This window comes from Oncorhynchus mykiss, chromosome 26, assembly GCF_057628025.1.
Source record: "Oncorhynchus mykiss isolate SJ-2025 chromosome 26, ASM5762802v1, whole genome shotgun sequence".
NCBI lineage: Eukaryota > Metazoa > Chordata > Actinopteri > Salmoniformes > Salmonidae > Oncorhynchus > Oncorhynchus mykiss.
In genome coordinates, this window is record NC_143047.1 from 37,020,001 (window position 1) to 37,036,209 (window position 16,209).

A 16,209-nucleotide genomic window follows, 5' to 3' on the forward strand; every position below is an offset into this window, starting at 1 on the left:
AACCAATCCAGTAAATATGGAGGAGGAGTTATGTCGCCCTGCGGTCACCTTGTTAACGTCCAAAAGCAGAAGTCAGGTCACAGGCTCTCTTTTTTCATTTCCCCTGAAAACCAGAACATCCAGTTGTTGAGGACTCAGCAGAGACTACACCACACATGAAAGACGGCGAGAGAGATAGAGAGTGATATAGAGAGACAGAGACAAAGACAGAGAGAGAGAGAGAGAGAGAGAGAGATACAGAGATACAGAAATACAGAGAGAGATACAGAGAGAGATACAGAGAGAGAGAGAGAGATACATACAGAGAAAGAGAGAGTAGGTGTGAGTCCTACTGACCTGAGCCTGGGCAGTGGTGTCATTCAGAGCTCTACTCAGAGCCTGGGTCAGCCCTCTACGCAGGTTCTGTCTCTGAATGCTGTCCAGGCGGTTCCTTCTCACATGGATGGTCAGAACTGTAGAGACAAACATATGAGAGGGAGAGAGAGAGGGGGTGGGAGAGAGAGAGAGAGAGGGGGGGTGGGAGAGAGAGAGAGAGAGAGGGGGGGGTGGGAGAGAGAGAGAGAGAGGGGGGTGGGAGAGAGAGAGAGAGAGAGAGAGAGAGAGGGGGTGGGAGAGAGAGAGAGAGTGAGAGAGAGAGAGAGAGAGGGAGAGAGAGAGAGAGAGGGGGGGTGGGAGAGAGAGAGAGAGAGAGAGAGAGAGAGAGAGAGAGAGAGAGAGAGAGAGAGAGAGAGAGAGGGAGGCAGGGAAGAGAAGAGAAGAGAGGGAAGGCATATTCTATTTGGAAAATAGAACTATATATAGTCAACTATATATCTGTGTATTTAAAACCATAACCCCAACTACGACCAACAATGTAACAACCTGTTGAGAAAAGGTTCATGGCATTCTTTTTTCTGTGTCTCTTACTTGTTTTAACCCAGATCTTCTCTGTGACGTTACACTGCCGGGGTGGAGCCTCCGTGGTGGTGGTGAAGGGGAACGGGGTGGTCGTCCCTCTGGGTTTGGTCTTTGGGATTGGAGGTGACAGTGTTCTCCTGGAGGCTGGAGCAGTGGTGGTGGTGGTGGTTCTGCGTGTTGTTGTCGTGGTTGGGCTTTCTGTGATTGGCTGTGTTGTGGTTGTGGTTGAAGCTATGGTTGTGGTGGTCACGGTCGTGAGCTGGAGGGATGCAGTCGTTGTGTCCTCTCGGGGGGTCAAAGGTGACACCTGTGATGTTGTGAGTGCAGGCCTGTCAGCTAAGGTGAGGTTCCCTGTTTGGGATAATCTGGTCTCGTTGTCTTTGGGGAAATTAACCCCTGTCTCTCTGGATGTTCCCACGGTTAACTCCTCCATCGCTGTCTCTGTAACAAGAACAGAAGTCACACTCACTTCCTCTGAGAGATGGGAGGGGAATGATGATGTCACACTGGATGTCAGGGCAATTAATGATGATGTAACACCACGAGACATGAGTGCGGAGGAAGAGGACATACCAGTGGACAAGTGGACAGAGGATGATGATGTCACGCTGGATGCCAGGGAGCTGGGTGATGAAGTCACACCATGGGACATGAGGGCAGAGGATGATGATGTCACGCTGGATGCCAGGGAGCTGGGTGATGAAGTCACACCATGGGACATGAGGGCAGAGGATGATGATGTAAGAGCAGGTGACAAAAGGGCAGAGGGTGATGACGTCATACCAGTGGAGGGGAAGACACTTGATGGGGATGGTGAAATCACAGTCAACCCAGAAGTGGATGATGATGTTGAATCAGAACGGTCCATGGAGAGGGAGGACAGACTGGGAGCTGTGGTGGGACTGGACACACTGGTGATGTGAGATTGGTGTGACACGACGGATGATGACGATGTCATTGATAACAAGGCGGAAGATGATGAAGACAATGGTGATGAAGATATCGCTGCTGCTGCTGATGATGAAAATGGTGATGATGATGATCGTGAAGATGGTGATGAAGATGATGGTGATGACGATGACGATGGTGAGGATGATAATGATAGTGATGATGATGATGATGAGGGTGATGATGGCAAGTCTACTTGTACGTTCATTGTTGAGTTAGTATGTCCCGTATCCATAATGACATGTTCATGGGGTGCAGGGGTATTCAGAACTGTTGCGTCAGAAATAGTGACAGACTCCGACGTGCTAACACTTACATTCCTCTCAGACGCTGTATACTTGCTCTGATGGGCAGATGAGATGTAGATGATGGCTGAAATAGTCACAGAGTTATCAGGTGTGGTAGAGACTGGCATGGACACTGATAATGGTGATGTTACCCCCTCTAACAGGGGAGTGTTGTTCTCTGGCATGGACACTGATAATGCTGATGTTACCCCCTCTAACAGGGGAGTGTTGTTCTCCGTGGTTCTCTTCTGTGTAGTGGAGGATATAGAAGCCATCAGATTGGCTGGTGTCAAACTCCAGGGCTTGGGTAATGGTGTCACTTTAGAATATGTGACTGATGTGTGTCCAACAAAGGTATCCTCTCTCCCATTTGATATCAGTGTAGCTGCACCAGGGGAGAATGCTCTATCAGGTGAGTGAGAGGAGACAGATGGTAGAGAAAGATACCCTCTACGTCCATTGAATCCCAGGCTTTTAGTGGAAAGTCCTCCTGTATCAGAGGTTATGGTGTTAAAATATGTAGACCATGTTGTTGAGGACACGCCCATTTTCCTGTCTGTATCAGAATGAGAAAGAGAACTATGCTCACTTATTAATGGTGTCTGTGACGGAGTAGGGTATTCCCTCATGACGGTAGGACTTTCTGACATTGTAGAGAGAACATCTTTTCCCCTTGTTGTGCTTTTCGTTCTGTGGGAGACAAGTTTAAGAGGAGTCGGAACAGCCTCTGCAGTGTTAACATATGCAGGGATATCAGTGGGGCGTGGATAAGGAGAACCTTCAGAGTCAGTCCCTCTGGAAATCAAGGAGTCCTCTGTAACATAAGAGGAGGGTGTTGGAGAACTCATTAATGGGGGTGTTCCCTTATAAACATGAACACTTAGGTCTGTGATGTAAGTGGAGGAATCCTCAACTATAGCAGAAAGGGGCCAAACTGAGCCAGTCTCTGTGTTCTCAGCAGGCGTGTGTGTAATATCAGCAGAAGCATCAAGTGGTGTCAGATGTTCAGGTGAACTGGAGTGGACCTGGGCTGTGGAGTGGACCTGGGCTGTGGAGTGGACCTGGGATGTGGAGTGGACCTGGGCTGTGGAGTGGACCTGGGCTGTGGAGTGGACCTGGGATGTGGAGTGGACCTGGGCTGTGGAGTGGACCTGGGCTGTGGAGTGGACCTGGGCTGTGGAGTGGACCTGGGCTGTGAGGTGGACCTGGGATGTGGAGTGGACCTGGGATGTGGAGTGGACCTGGGCTGTGGAGTGGACCTGGGCTGTTGAGTGGACCTGGGCTGTGGAGTGGACCTGGGATGTAGAGTGGACCTGGGCTGTGGAGTGGACCTGGGCTGTGGAGTGTGTTTGAAAAGTGTGATCTGTCTCGCCTGTCGCAGTAGGATCGGGTGAGCCGACAAACAGTGAGGTCCATGTTGAGGACATGTCTCTCTCTGCTGTATCAGGGGACGTTTCAGATAACATTTCAGTTGACATTTCAGAGGAATTTACAGGGGACATTTCAGCTGACTTATCTAGGGACATTTCAGGGGTCATATCAGGGGAACCTACCTCAGACCCTGTGCTAACAGAAATATACAATGGCCTTGTTTGAAACTGGGTCGCTGACGGTGAGGTAGCGCGAGGCGTCGCTAACAGCACTACAGGTCTGTGTGTAGATGTGGTTCCTCTAGAGCCAGACTGGGTCGGTGCATCATCAGTTCTGTGGAGACTAGAGACAGTTGGGTTAAAGTAAGGGTGCTTGGTGGTCAGGATGATGGAGAGGGTGAATTGGGGAACCTGGGGTACTGTTGAGGGACTAGCATGCAGGGTGGGAGAGGTTAACGCCCGTGTCAGGTGCTGAGCTAAAGTTGATGGATCAGTGACAGCAAGTGACATCAGGCCCGTGTCAGAATTCAAAGAAAGAGTCAGCGAGGTTAGAGGGGTCAATCCTGCTTCTCCAAGGGTTACGCTACTAGCAGACATGGGCGAGTCACTCAGTGTTCCAGATACAGAGCTGAGAATGGAGTCACTCAGTGTTCCAGATACAGAGCTGAGAGTGGAGTCACTCAGTGTTCCAGATACAGAGCTGAGAGTGGAGTCACTCAGTGTTCCAGATACAGAGCTGAGAGTGGAGTCACTCAGTGTTCCAGATACAGAACTGAGAGTGGAGTCACTCAGTGTTCCAGATACAGAGCTGAGAATGGAGTCACTCAGTGTTCCAGATACAGAGCTGAGAATGGAGTCACTCAGTGTTCCAGATACAGAGCTGAGAATGGAGTCACTCAGTGTTCCAGATACAGAGCTGAGAGTGGAGTCACTCAGTGTTCCAGATACAGAGCTGAGAGTGGAGTCACTCAGTGTTCCAGATTCAGAACTGAGAGTGGAGTCACTCAGTGTTCCAGATACAGAACTGAGAGTGGAGTCACTCAGTGTTCCAGATACAGAGCTGAGAATGGAATCACTCAGTGTTCCAGATACAGAGCTGAGAATGGAGTCACTCAGTGTTCCAGATACAGAGCTGAGAATGGAGTCACTCAGTGTTCCAGATACAGAGCTGAGAATGGAGTCACTCAGTGTTCCAGATACAGAGCTGAGAGTGGAGTCACTCAGTGTTCCAGATACAGAGCTGAGAGTGGAGTCACTCAGTGTTCCAGATTCAGAACTGAGAGTGGAGTCACTCAGTGTTCCAGATACAGAACTGAGAGTGGAGTCACTCAGTGTTCCAGATACAGAGGTGACAATGGAGTCACTGAGGGGGTGACTTCTTGTCTGAGCAGTTGAATCCAAGCTGACTTCCCCTCCTGCTCTTCCTCCCTCATCATTATTCCTATTGGGGTCAGGAGCGCTTGGGCTGGTGTGCCCTGTGGCTGTTACTAAATCACTGGGATATGTTGAGCTCTGAGGAGATGCTGTGCTCCAGTAAGAGCCTGTTAACTTAGCCACTGTGGTGTCTGAGCGGGGTGAGCCGGTATCTGACAAGGTTGGTAAGGTGTTAGATGAGATAGGGAAATATGTTGCCGATATTCTGGTCGTCACAGCCGGCGACACACTTGAATCTACAGCATGAGAAGGCACTGAGGTAACTGCTACAGGCCAGGTGCTTCTTAAAAAAGCCGTCTGACTACCTGTCCATGTCTTATCTCTTTTTGCCCTGTTTGGTGTTGCACTGATATATTCCCCTGTGATGAGACTAGGAACTAAATATCCTTGTGGGGGAGTAGGTGACAGCAATGCTGAGCGGACAGTTTGTAATACGCGCTGTTGGCTTTGATTAGCTTGACTGTCCTGGACAGGAGAGGAGAGAAGTAAAGAGCTTGTCTCTCTGTTGTTAGTGAGAACAGTCCTGGTCCGGCGACTGTGTGATGATCGGATGGTTCTGGCTGAAACGTTGAAAGGGACATTTCCAGAGGTAACACTAGTAGAGGTGGAGTGGTTTGGTTCTGTCTTTGCTGGTTTCCATGTTGTGAAAGGGCTGGCGTCTATTTTGTTTGACGATGTTGTCCTTTGTGTCCCATACAAGTCATGGGATTGAAGCGATGCTGGAGCTGCAGAGTCCTGAGTCCTGACTTGTGATTTGGTGCCACTGGTCTCTGTGGTCACTCCTCCAGTCAGTGATTGGTGAGTGGAGTCAGAGAGGGGAAGTGGTAAGCTCTTTGTGACTGTAAATATATCTACATCTAAACTAATGCTGGATTGGATTGGGGGATTCAATGATGTTTTATTCAGAGGAAACACAGATGACACTGATGAAGCAGTTTGTGTCACACTGACAGGGTTAGACGGGCTTGAGATGTCATAGGATAAAGCAAAGGCTGCTGTTATTAACCATTCAGATGAGGATGCTGGTGATAGTGATGATACTGGTGATGATGGTGATAGTGATGATATTGCTGATGATGATGATGATGGTGGTGATGATGATGATATTGCTGCTGCTGATGGTGGTGATGATGATGATGGTGATGACATTGTTAATGATGACACTGACATTGATGACGCCCTGGTCTGGTGAAGCATGCTGGGAGTCAAACCTGAGCTGTCAGACAGGTCTCTGCTCGGCTCCACAGAAGAAGAAGAAGAGAAGGGAGCAACCGAAGGCCACAGGCTGGTTTGGTTGTTTTCCTTGGTGATGGTTGGCGAGGCCTTGGATCGGACCAGGCTCAGTGGGTGTTTGTCCGCCAGCAGGGTCAGTATGGAGGAGAAGGCAGGCTGCTCTCTCAGGCCCACCCCCTCTGACACAGCCCTGCCATCTGGTTGGACGACTGATAAAGGCTCCTCATCCACCAACAGCAAGCCGGCCAATGGGTGAATGGGATGGGCGGAGGCTGTTGTGTCATTGGGTACATCAGAAGAACCAGAGGCGTCGTAGTTCGTCTCATCTGGAATAGAGCGAAAAGGGAAGCAAGGGGTCAATGCTGGCTACTTAAACCATGGAGGGGTCAATGCTGGCTACTTAGACCATGGAGGGGTCAATGCTGGCTACTTAAACCATGTAGGGGTCAATGCTGGCTACTTAAACCATGGAGGGGTCAATGCTGGCTACTTAAACCATGGAGGGGTCAATGCTGGCTACTTAAACCATGGAGGGGTCAATGCTGTCTACTTAAACCATGGAGGGGTCAATGCTGGCTACTTAAACCATGGAGGGGTCAATGCTGGCTACTTAAACCATGGAGGGGTCAATGCTGGCTACTTAAACCATGGAGGGGTCAATGCTGGCTACTTAAACCATGGAGGGGTCAATGCTGGCTACTTAGACCATGGAGGGGTCAATGCTGGCTACTTAAACCATGGAGGGGTCAATGCTGGCTACTTAAACCATGGAGGGGTCAATGCTGGCTACTTAAACCATGGAGGGGTCAATGCTGGCTACTTAAACCATGGAGGGGTCAATGCTGGCTACTTAGACCATGGAGGGGTCAATGCTGGCTACTTAAACCATGGAGGGGTCAATGCTGGCTACTTAAACCATGGAGGGGTCAATGCTGGCTACTTAAACCATGTAGGGGTCAATGCTGGCTACTTAAACCATGGAGGGGTCAATGCTGGCTACTTAAACCATGGAGGGGTCAATGCTGGCTACTTAAACCATGGAGGGGTCAATGCTGGCTACTTAAACCATGTAGGGGTCAATGCTGGCTACTTAAACCATGTAGGGGTCAATGCTGGCTACTTAAACCATGGAGGGGTCAATGCTGGCTACTTAAACCATGGAGGGGTCAATGCTGGCTACTTAAACCATGGAGGGGTCAATGCTGGCTACTTAAACCATGTAGGGGTCAATGCTGGCTACTTAAACCATGGAGGGGTCAATGCTGGCTACTTAAACCATGGAGGGGTCAATGCTGGCTACTTAAACCATGGAGGGATCATTTTAAAGTTGCACAAAGTTTCAGAGTGAGAGTGTGTCATTTTCTTTCCATTTAGAGCAAAACCATTCAAACACTTTTTCCATTTTGCCTGGGATTCAGAAATGAGTTATTTGAAGAGAGAGAATAGCAATCAGAGTCCTTACACTGCAGGAGCCATTGAGAATCTAAAACCCCTTTCATCCCCTGAATAGAAATGTTGATGCTTCCCCTCATCATTTAGAAAGCATTGAAGACTAACAGTGTCAGACACATTTCAGTCTTAAAGCACATTCATTCACGTTGTAATTCACAGTTGAATTACCTAGTGTGTATACTAGATTGAAGCTAACGTGACCAAAGGGCTGAAATTGTATGAAATGTCCTCTGAATCATGTACATTCATTAAAAACATCTTGATGTCTATTATAAAAATAATCTTATTAAACCTGTATTTTTTTATTTATTTTTTTTTTTTTTACCTCAAATCGTTTTAAAGTACTAATGTCACAGAGAGAGACATCTGGTTCAGGTGTCACAAACAAGCTGGCAGTGATAACAGCTCTAAGATGGCCGTCCGGCTGTGAGGCTGGCACTAGTCTCCCCCCCCTCCTCTCCATTCTCAGCACGTCCCCAAACATCTGTCTGGGGGGGTTCTTTTATTCATTTCTATAGATTTACAAGCCTGTCACATCACCTGCTGTATGTTTCACCTGGCAAGGTGGGTGCATCCAGCTAATGCGCACACGCGCACACACACACACACACACACACACACACACACACACACTTTTTAATACTCAAATCTTGAAAATCAATGTTAAGATCATCATGTCTCCCACAGACAAGTATCCTATCTACTAAAACTGCCTTGTACCACACGTTTAAACTGACACAGACCATTTGATTTGTTTTAACACCAGGTAGTTCTACTCAATACTCACCCACACAGATCAGGACTGTTTTACAATACCCACCCACACAGATCAGGACTGTTTTACAATACCCACCCACACAGATCAGGACTGTTTTACAATACCCACCCACACAGATCAGGACTGTTTTACAATACCCACACACACACACCAGGACTGTTTTACAACACACACACACACACACACACAGATCAGGACTGTTTTACAATACACACACACAGATCAGGACTGTTTTACAACACACACACACACACACACACACACACACACACACAGATCAGGACTGTTTTACAATACACACACACACACACACACACACACACACACACACACACACATACACACACAGATCAGGACTGTTTTACAACACACACACACACACACACACACACACACACACACACACACACACACCAGGACTGTTTTACAATATACACACACACACAGATCAGGACTGTTTTATAATACCCACACACACACACCAGGACTGTTTTACAATACACACACACACACACACACACACACACACACACACACACACACACACACACACACACACACACACACACACACACACACACACACACACACACAGATCAGGACTGTTTTACAATACACACACACACACACACACACAGATCAGGACTGTTTTACAACACACACACACACACACGCACACACACACACACACACAGATCAGGACTGTTTTACAATATACACACACACACACACACACACAGATCAGGACTGTTTTATAATACCCACACACACACACCAGGACTGTTTTACAATACCCACACACACACCGATCAGGACTGTTTTACAATACCCACACACACACACCAGGACTGTTTTACAATACACACACACACACACAGAGATCAGGACTGTTTTACAATACCCACACACACAGATCAGGACTGTTTTACAATACACACACACATGGAGATTGGGACTGTTGTACAATACCCCCCCACACACACACAGAGAGCAGGACTATTTTACAATACCTACACACACAGATCAGGACTGTTTTACAATACACACACACATGGAGATTGGGACTGTTGTACAATACCCCCCCCCCCACACACACAGAGAGCAGGACTATTTTACAATACCTACACACACAGATCAGGACTGTTTTACAATACCCACACACACACATACCAGGACTGTTTTACAATACCCACACACAGAGAGGGATTTTTTACATACCCAGCAGAGGGGCATAACATTTCTCATAAACTCTGCATCGAACAAAAGTAATCTAAAAACTATTTTTTCCCCAGACATTTTCCCACTGTTAAATTACAATTGTAACGGGATATCATAAACATGCATAAGCTCAGTGAAATGCCAATATCGACAGCCACTTGTTTTCAATGCATTCTGAAATGTCACCGATACCCTCAGACAATTCATATCACATGTCCCCATATAAGTGGGTTCCAAGACAGACCATCTTAATAACTGAGAGGGAGGTTGATAAACAGTTTAAAACCTTTATTCATTACACATAATAAACCCCCTTCACACTTCATTCATTTGAGCCTGCACTTAACATGTTTTGATGTTATTTGAGAGAGTAAGTGCTAGTTTAAGTCACTCTATAAATACATGTGAAAAAACAGATAGATATCAGGCTAAAGGCCCAATAAAGGTTTTGCCACTATGAGAGAACCCAGGATCTACTGCCTGTCACCATTCCAACATGAGAGAACCCAGGATCTACTGCCTGTCACCATTCCAACATGAGAGAACCCAGGATCTACTGCCTGTCACCATTCCAACATGAGAGAACCCAGGATCTACTGCCTGTCACCATTCCAACATGAGAGAACCCAGGATCTACTGCCTGTCACCATTCCAACATGTGAGAACCCAGGATCTACTGCCTGACACCATTCCAACATGAGAGAACCCAGGATCTACTGCCTGTCACCATTCCAACATGAGACAACCCAGGATCTACTGCCTGTCACCATTCCAACATGAGACAACCCAGGATCTACTGCCTGTCACCATTCCAACATGAGAGAAATCTTCCTTTCCTGACCCCCCTCTGGTCTGCTGGATGGGGGCTGGTCTGGAGCGGAGGTGTGGGGTCCACCTGCAGTTTGTCACCTGCTCCGAGACAGCTGAGCATATGGGACACAGCCACAGAAGAGAGGAAAGGAGAGGACAGAGAGGGGCGAGTAGAGAGGTATAATGGAATAAAGAGAAAAGCATATGGGACAGAGTTGATGGCAAAATTGGAAAATGTCATTTAAACTGTTGTTCTGTCTTCCTGAGGACAATCACTGTCCCTCTAATTGTCTGAAGCTGCTGTAGTTCAGTTGGTGCCTGTTAGTACAGTGCTATAGACTCTGAGGCCTGGCTACTGAATGACTGTGAATGACAATTACAGCTCTTTGTCCCCACAATGCTGACACACAGAGACAGGCTGCATCCTAACAGTTCTAAAGTTACTGTATCATGGACTATAGTACCGTATCTAGAGTCTAACAGGCTGTAGAGAGGTCTGTATCATGGACTATAGTACCGTATCTGGAGTCTAACAGACTGTAGAGAGGTCTGTATCATGGACTACAGTACCGTATCTAGAGTCTAACAGACTGTAGAGAGGTCTGTATCATGGACCATAGTACCGTATCTAGAGTCTAACAGACTATCTGTAGTCTAACAGACTGTATAGAGGTGGGTGGGAAGTTCAACATCTGGCAAATGGAGGTTAACGAAACAAAACAACCACTTTCTTTGGACGTGTGGCCTAATGAACTTTTCACCATTCCCTACTCCTACATTGGTCCATATTCTTATGACGGAGATATCAATATCAACAATTATGCTACAGTGCAGTACGCCATTGTCCCTCTACATTCAAATATGGTGAAACAATTACTGACAACCCCAAAACGGAAAGGTTAGCCATGTGCAAAGTGAAGAGGTAATGGTGTCCAATAGGAAAAAAGACATCTGTGATTATGATGCATACAATTTCTGACCGTGGGACAGGAGCTTACAGGAACAAGCTGACTGAGCCCTGTCCCTCTCTGGGCATCTCTGCAGACACACAAACAAGATACAGACCTCATTTCCACAGTCTATTTATTCCCCAGCCAGCCAGCCAGCGGTGCCATCTCTGAGCAGCCAGGACTGAGACGTGACACTGCCAGGGTTGAGGCGGCGGGCGCTCAGCCTCTCATATATTCACCACTTCTTCTATTCACCTCTGACTCACCGCCTTTCCCTGTTTTTCAGCTTCCTTTCTTTTCCTTTCACTATATACAGGAAGCAGATTGTCTTCAATAATAGGACAGAGTGACAGTGGTGGAATGAGGAGGTAGCCTGGTCCCAGATCTGACTCTGAGACAACCAGACAGGGGACTGAGGAGGTAGCCTGGTCCCAGATCTGACTCTGAGACAACCAGACAGGGTACTGAGGAGGTATCCTGGTCCCAGATCTGACTCTGAGACAACCAGACAGGGGACTGAGGAGGTAGCCTGGTCCCAGATCTGACTCTGAGACAACCAGACAGGGGACTGAGGAGGTAGCCTGGTCTCAGAGCTATATGCTTTAGCCACAACCATTGTAATATTGTATGTTCACATAACACATCTATACATATGGGAGGGAATGACAATGATGGTCACAATGATATTCTGGCATGACAATGTAAGTATTTTAGATTCTTAGTCTGAGGAGATCTGCGACCAGGCTACCTTCCCAGTCTTTTTGGAAGGGGACTGGAGACAAGTCCTCTCCTCTCTGGGGTGAGAAGGGTGGGATGACAGTTCGGGTGGGATGACAGTTCAATTGATTTCTGTAGCGCTATATGCAAATTAAGTCAATGAGGCACACGTCAGTGGGTGTGCGAGATAACACACACATACACGTAACGCACACACAGGCCTACTGGGATCACCCAGACTCAGTTTCATATCATTACACAAAAAGTTGACAACCATAAATAGACATTATAAACAAGTGCATAACATTCTAACCCACAACTCTGCGTTTGTGTGACAATACATTCACAGTAGGCTATAATACAACACATTGTAAAGATGACTGAATGCCGACTTTTTCACAATTACTGTATGGATTATAGCACCACTTCAAGGATGATGTAATTTTCCCTCCGGCAGAGTGAACGTTCTGTAAAGACTGGTTTAGGAGGAGAAACCCCCAAATGGTCCTTAGACAGTGGTGGTGGAAAGTACATTTGAGACAAGGGATTTGAGACATATGAACTACATGAAAAGAATAGGCAAAAAAGGCATCCAACTGCTTAGCAAACCACATGGAAACAATTGCTGTGTGTGTGGCCAAAACCTCCTAGTAATTTTAATGTATTCATTTGGCTGGAGGAGAGGTTGAATGTTCCTACACAGATTGGTGGGGAGAGTAGAGGGCAGTGCCAGTGACCACTGAGGTGTAGATAACACAGTGGTCTGGGAGGATGTCACAAGCTGAGCACTGTGGTTTTGTCCTCTTGTCCTGCAGACCCGGATGGCAACACCCCAGCAGGTTGAGACAAGCAACAGCTGCAAGCCTGGAACCCAGCCCATTGGTTAAAACAACACTGTTGATATGCACATAGCTCCACCTAGTCAAACTGTTGACAGAGAGATGGGCTATAACATCCTGACCTGTCATTTGTTGATTCACTTTTTGGTCTTCCGGTTGTCATGACGTGGCCCTCTTTGGGTATAACGAGTGCCTTCCCCCTCTCTCCCTCTTACACCCAGGTTCTGTTATCTCAGGTCGTAAATTCCTGGAGGAGACTCTCTCCCTCATGCAGTATAGAAAGAGAAATCTTCACAGTAGAACAAAGGAACTTCTTCTACATCACAGAACTTGAGAACTGAACAATGTCTATGTTTTGGAGAATGTGTAAACGGTCGGTGGAGAATCCAGCTACGACCGGTCCACTTTGTTAAACTTCACTAGGGTAGGGGGCACTATTTTCACTTCTGGATGAAAAGTGTGCCCAAAGTAAACTGCCTGCTACTCAGGCCCAGAAGCTAAGATATGCATATAGATTTGGATAGAAAACACTGTACAGTTTCCAGAACTGTTAAAATGATGTCTGTGAGTATAACAGAACTGATTTGGCAGGTGGAAACCTGAGAAAAATCCATCCAGGAAGTGGGATTTCTTTATTTTTGTAGTTTTCTATTGAATGTCATTACAGTATCCATTGACTTAGGACTCATATTGCACTTCCTATTGCTTCCACTTGATGTCAACAGTCTTTAGAAATTGTTTCAGGCTTGTATTCTGAAAAATGAGGGAGTAAGACCTCTCTGAATGAGTGGACACTACAGTGTCTCAGAGCTTTTTCATACGCGCGACCGAGAGCGCGCCTTTCTTGTTTACCTTATATTGACAACAACGTTGTCCGGTTGAAATATTATTGATTATTATGACTAAAAACAACATGAGGATTGATTATAACCATCATTTGACATGTTTCTACGAACTTTACTATTTGGATTTTTCATCTGCCTGTTGTGACTGCGTTTGAGCCTGTGGATTACTGAACAAAACCCGCGAACAAAACTGAGGTTTTTGGATATAAACATGGACTTTATCAAACAAAACAAACATTTATTGAGTAAATGGGAGTCTTGTGAGTGAAAACAAATGAAGATCATCAAAGGTAAGTGATTAATATTATCACTATTTCTGACTTGTGTAACTCCTCTACTTGACTTGTTACTGTTTGTAATGATTTGTCTGCTGGGTTCTGTTCTCAGATAATCGCATGGTATGCTTTCGCCGTAAAGCCTTTTTGAAATCTGACACAGTGGTTGGATTAACAAGAAGTTAATCTTTAAACCGATGTATAACACTTGTATGTTTTATGAATTTTTATAATGAATATTTCTGTTTTTGAATTTGGCGCTCTGCAATTTCACTATATGTTGGCCAGGTGGGACGCTACCGTCCTACGTACCCTAGTGAAGTTAATGTTTGTGACCTCATTGAGAGACAATACAGCCACATTACCATAACTCTGTTTATACAAGAGTCTCCGTTATGAGATTTGCATCTAATTATTGTATAAAATGAATGAGTAAAGATTAAACTATTTGTGAAGTTATGTAATGTGATTTTAAACTGTTTAATGAAAAATAATCCAATTCCCTTTAAAGTTAACTAAGTCATTGGCCCGTCCCATGAGCACAGACATTGATCTGGCATCATGGGACAGCCTTTTCTGGTGTTCCGGAAAAAAAACCCTACCTAGAGAAATCATCTTGAGACCATGCGTACCTCGATTACCGAGAGGGCTAAAGTTTGAGGAGAGACCTTTCGTTCCTCGGTCATCTGAGGGAGCTAAGGTTGTAACGGTTGTTGAATTCCTAACCAAACCATGTGGAGCATTGGCTACACTGGTGGAAATTCTGAGACTATCGATACCGACAGAATAAGAGCAAATCTTCGATACTAATTACTAGTCTGCAGCTAGAATTTATGTCGACCTGGAATGCGAAGACCGACAACCGCCGAAACATCTATTCTATAAGAACATTTCTGAATGGGACTCTGAAGTATCCATTCTAACCACGAAAGATTCCAGGGACACAAAGAGAAGTTCAGATTAACTTTCCAACAGAAAGACGGACGATTCCAACAGAGATCCCGACGACACACTGAGCGTAAATATATATATTGATTGCAATTATTCCCGAATGAGTGAGCGTTCATGTGCAAAGGATTAGTATTTCTATCAATATAATTATCAACTGTGTAGTGTCTTTTGTCTTTTGCGCCCTTCTCAGTCCCTTTGTCTACCAAGCCACCATACCGGTTAAGTCCACTAGGGCACATCCTCTATCATTTCCTTATCTACTTTGTTTGTTTATGCATTTCTGTGATTATTTAGTTAGTTAGTAAATAAATGATTAAGACAATTGATATATGGATGATTCATACTGAAGGCTGGGTTCGTGCAGATAACCACCAATTTACGACGTTTGGAATGAGACTAACGTGAGGTAAATAATAATTAATTAATTAGAACACTAATTGATCAGATATTAAAATATCTCAAAAGTTGTGGTAGGAAAATTATAACTTTGTAATCTGAAGATTTTCCTTGGTGCCCCAACTTGCTAGTTAATTACATTTACATGATTAGTTTAATCACGTCATAATAATTACAGAAAATTGATTTGATAAAATAACAGTCTTCACTTTAATGATACCAAAGACACGACACGGCCTTCCATTGATTGATTGATTCATTTGATAGAGTGCAATGTCTCTTTCCTCTCCTTTTTTATTTGGATGAAGGGATGCAGAAAACCAATCCCACACAGATAGCAGAGGGAATGAGCAGAGTGCTGGACCGGACACTGATTCAGGAGGAGCTGACAGGACACTGATTGAAGAGCTGACAGGACACTGATTCAGGAGGAGCTGATAGGACACTTTCCAGGATGCTCCACTCTAGTGACAGTCACAGTGGCTGGACTCACTGTCCAGGAGTCTGATCCCAGATCTGACTCTGAGACAACCAGACAGGGGACTGGGGAGGAGGCCTGGTCCCAGAGCTATATGCTTTAGCCACAACCATTGTAATATTGTATGTACACATAACACATCTATACATATGGGAGGGAATTACAATGATAGTCACAATGATATTCTGGCATGACAATGTAAGTATTTTAAATTCTTAGTCTGAGGAGATCTGGGACCAGGCTACCTTCCCAGTCTTTTTGGAAGGGGACTGGAGACAAGTCCTCTCCTCTCTGGGGTGAGAAGGGTGGGATGACAGTTCAATTGATTTCT

General features: G+C 45.8%; 1 protein-coding gene across 2 annotated transcripts in view; it reads right to left on the reverse strand.

Moving 5' to 3' along the window:
• LOC110511667 (UPF0606 protein KIAA1549L) overlaps positions 1 to 16,209 on the reverse strand; it is a 204,086-nt gene that overhangs the window by 141,612 nt on the left and 46,265 nt on the right. Inside the window, exons 2-4 of one of the 2 annotated variants that reach the window (XM_090222904.1) lie at positions 6,148 to 6,495; positions 907 to 1,338; positions 337 to 452 (exon numbers count right to left, since the gene is read on the reverse strand). In XM_090222904.1, the coding sequence (XP_090079030.1) occupies positions 337 to 452; positions 907 to 1,338; positions 6,148 to 6,495 (896 nt within the window). Of the gene's footprint in view, positions 1 to 336; positions 453 to 906; positions 4,210 to 6,147; positions 6,496 to 16,209 lie in introns of those variants that run through there. The other variant, XM_090222903.1, reaches the window with a different exon arrangement.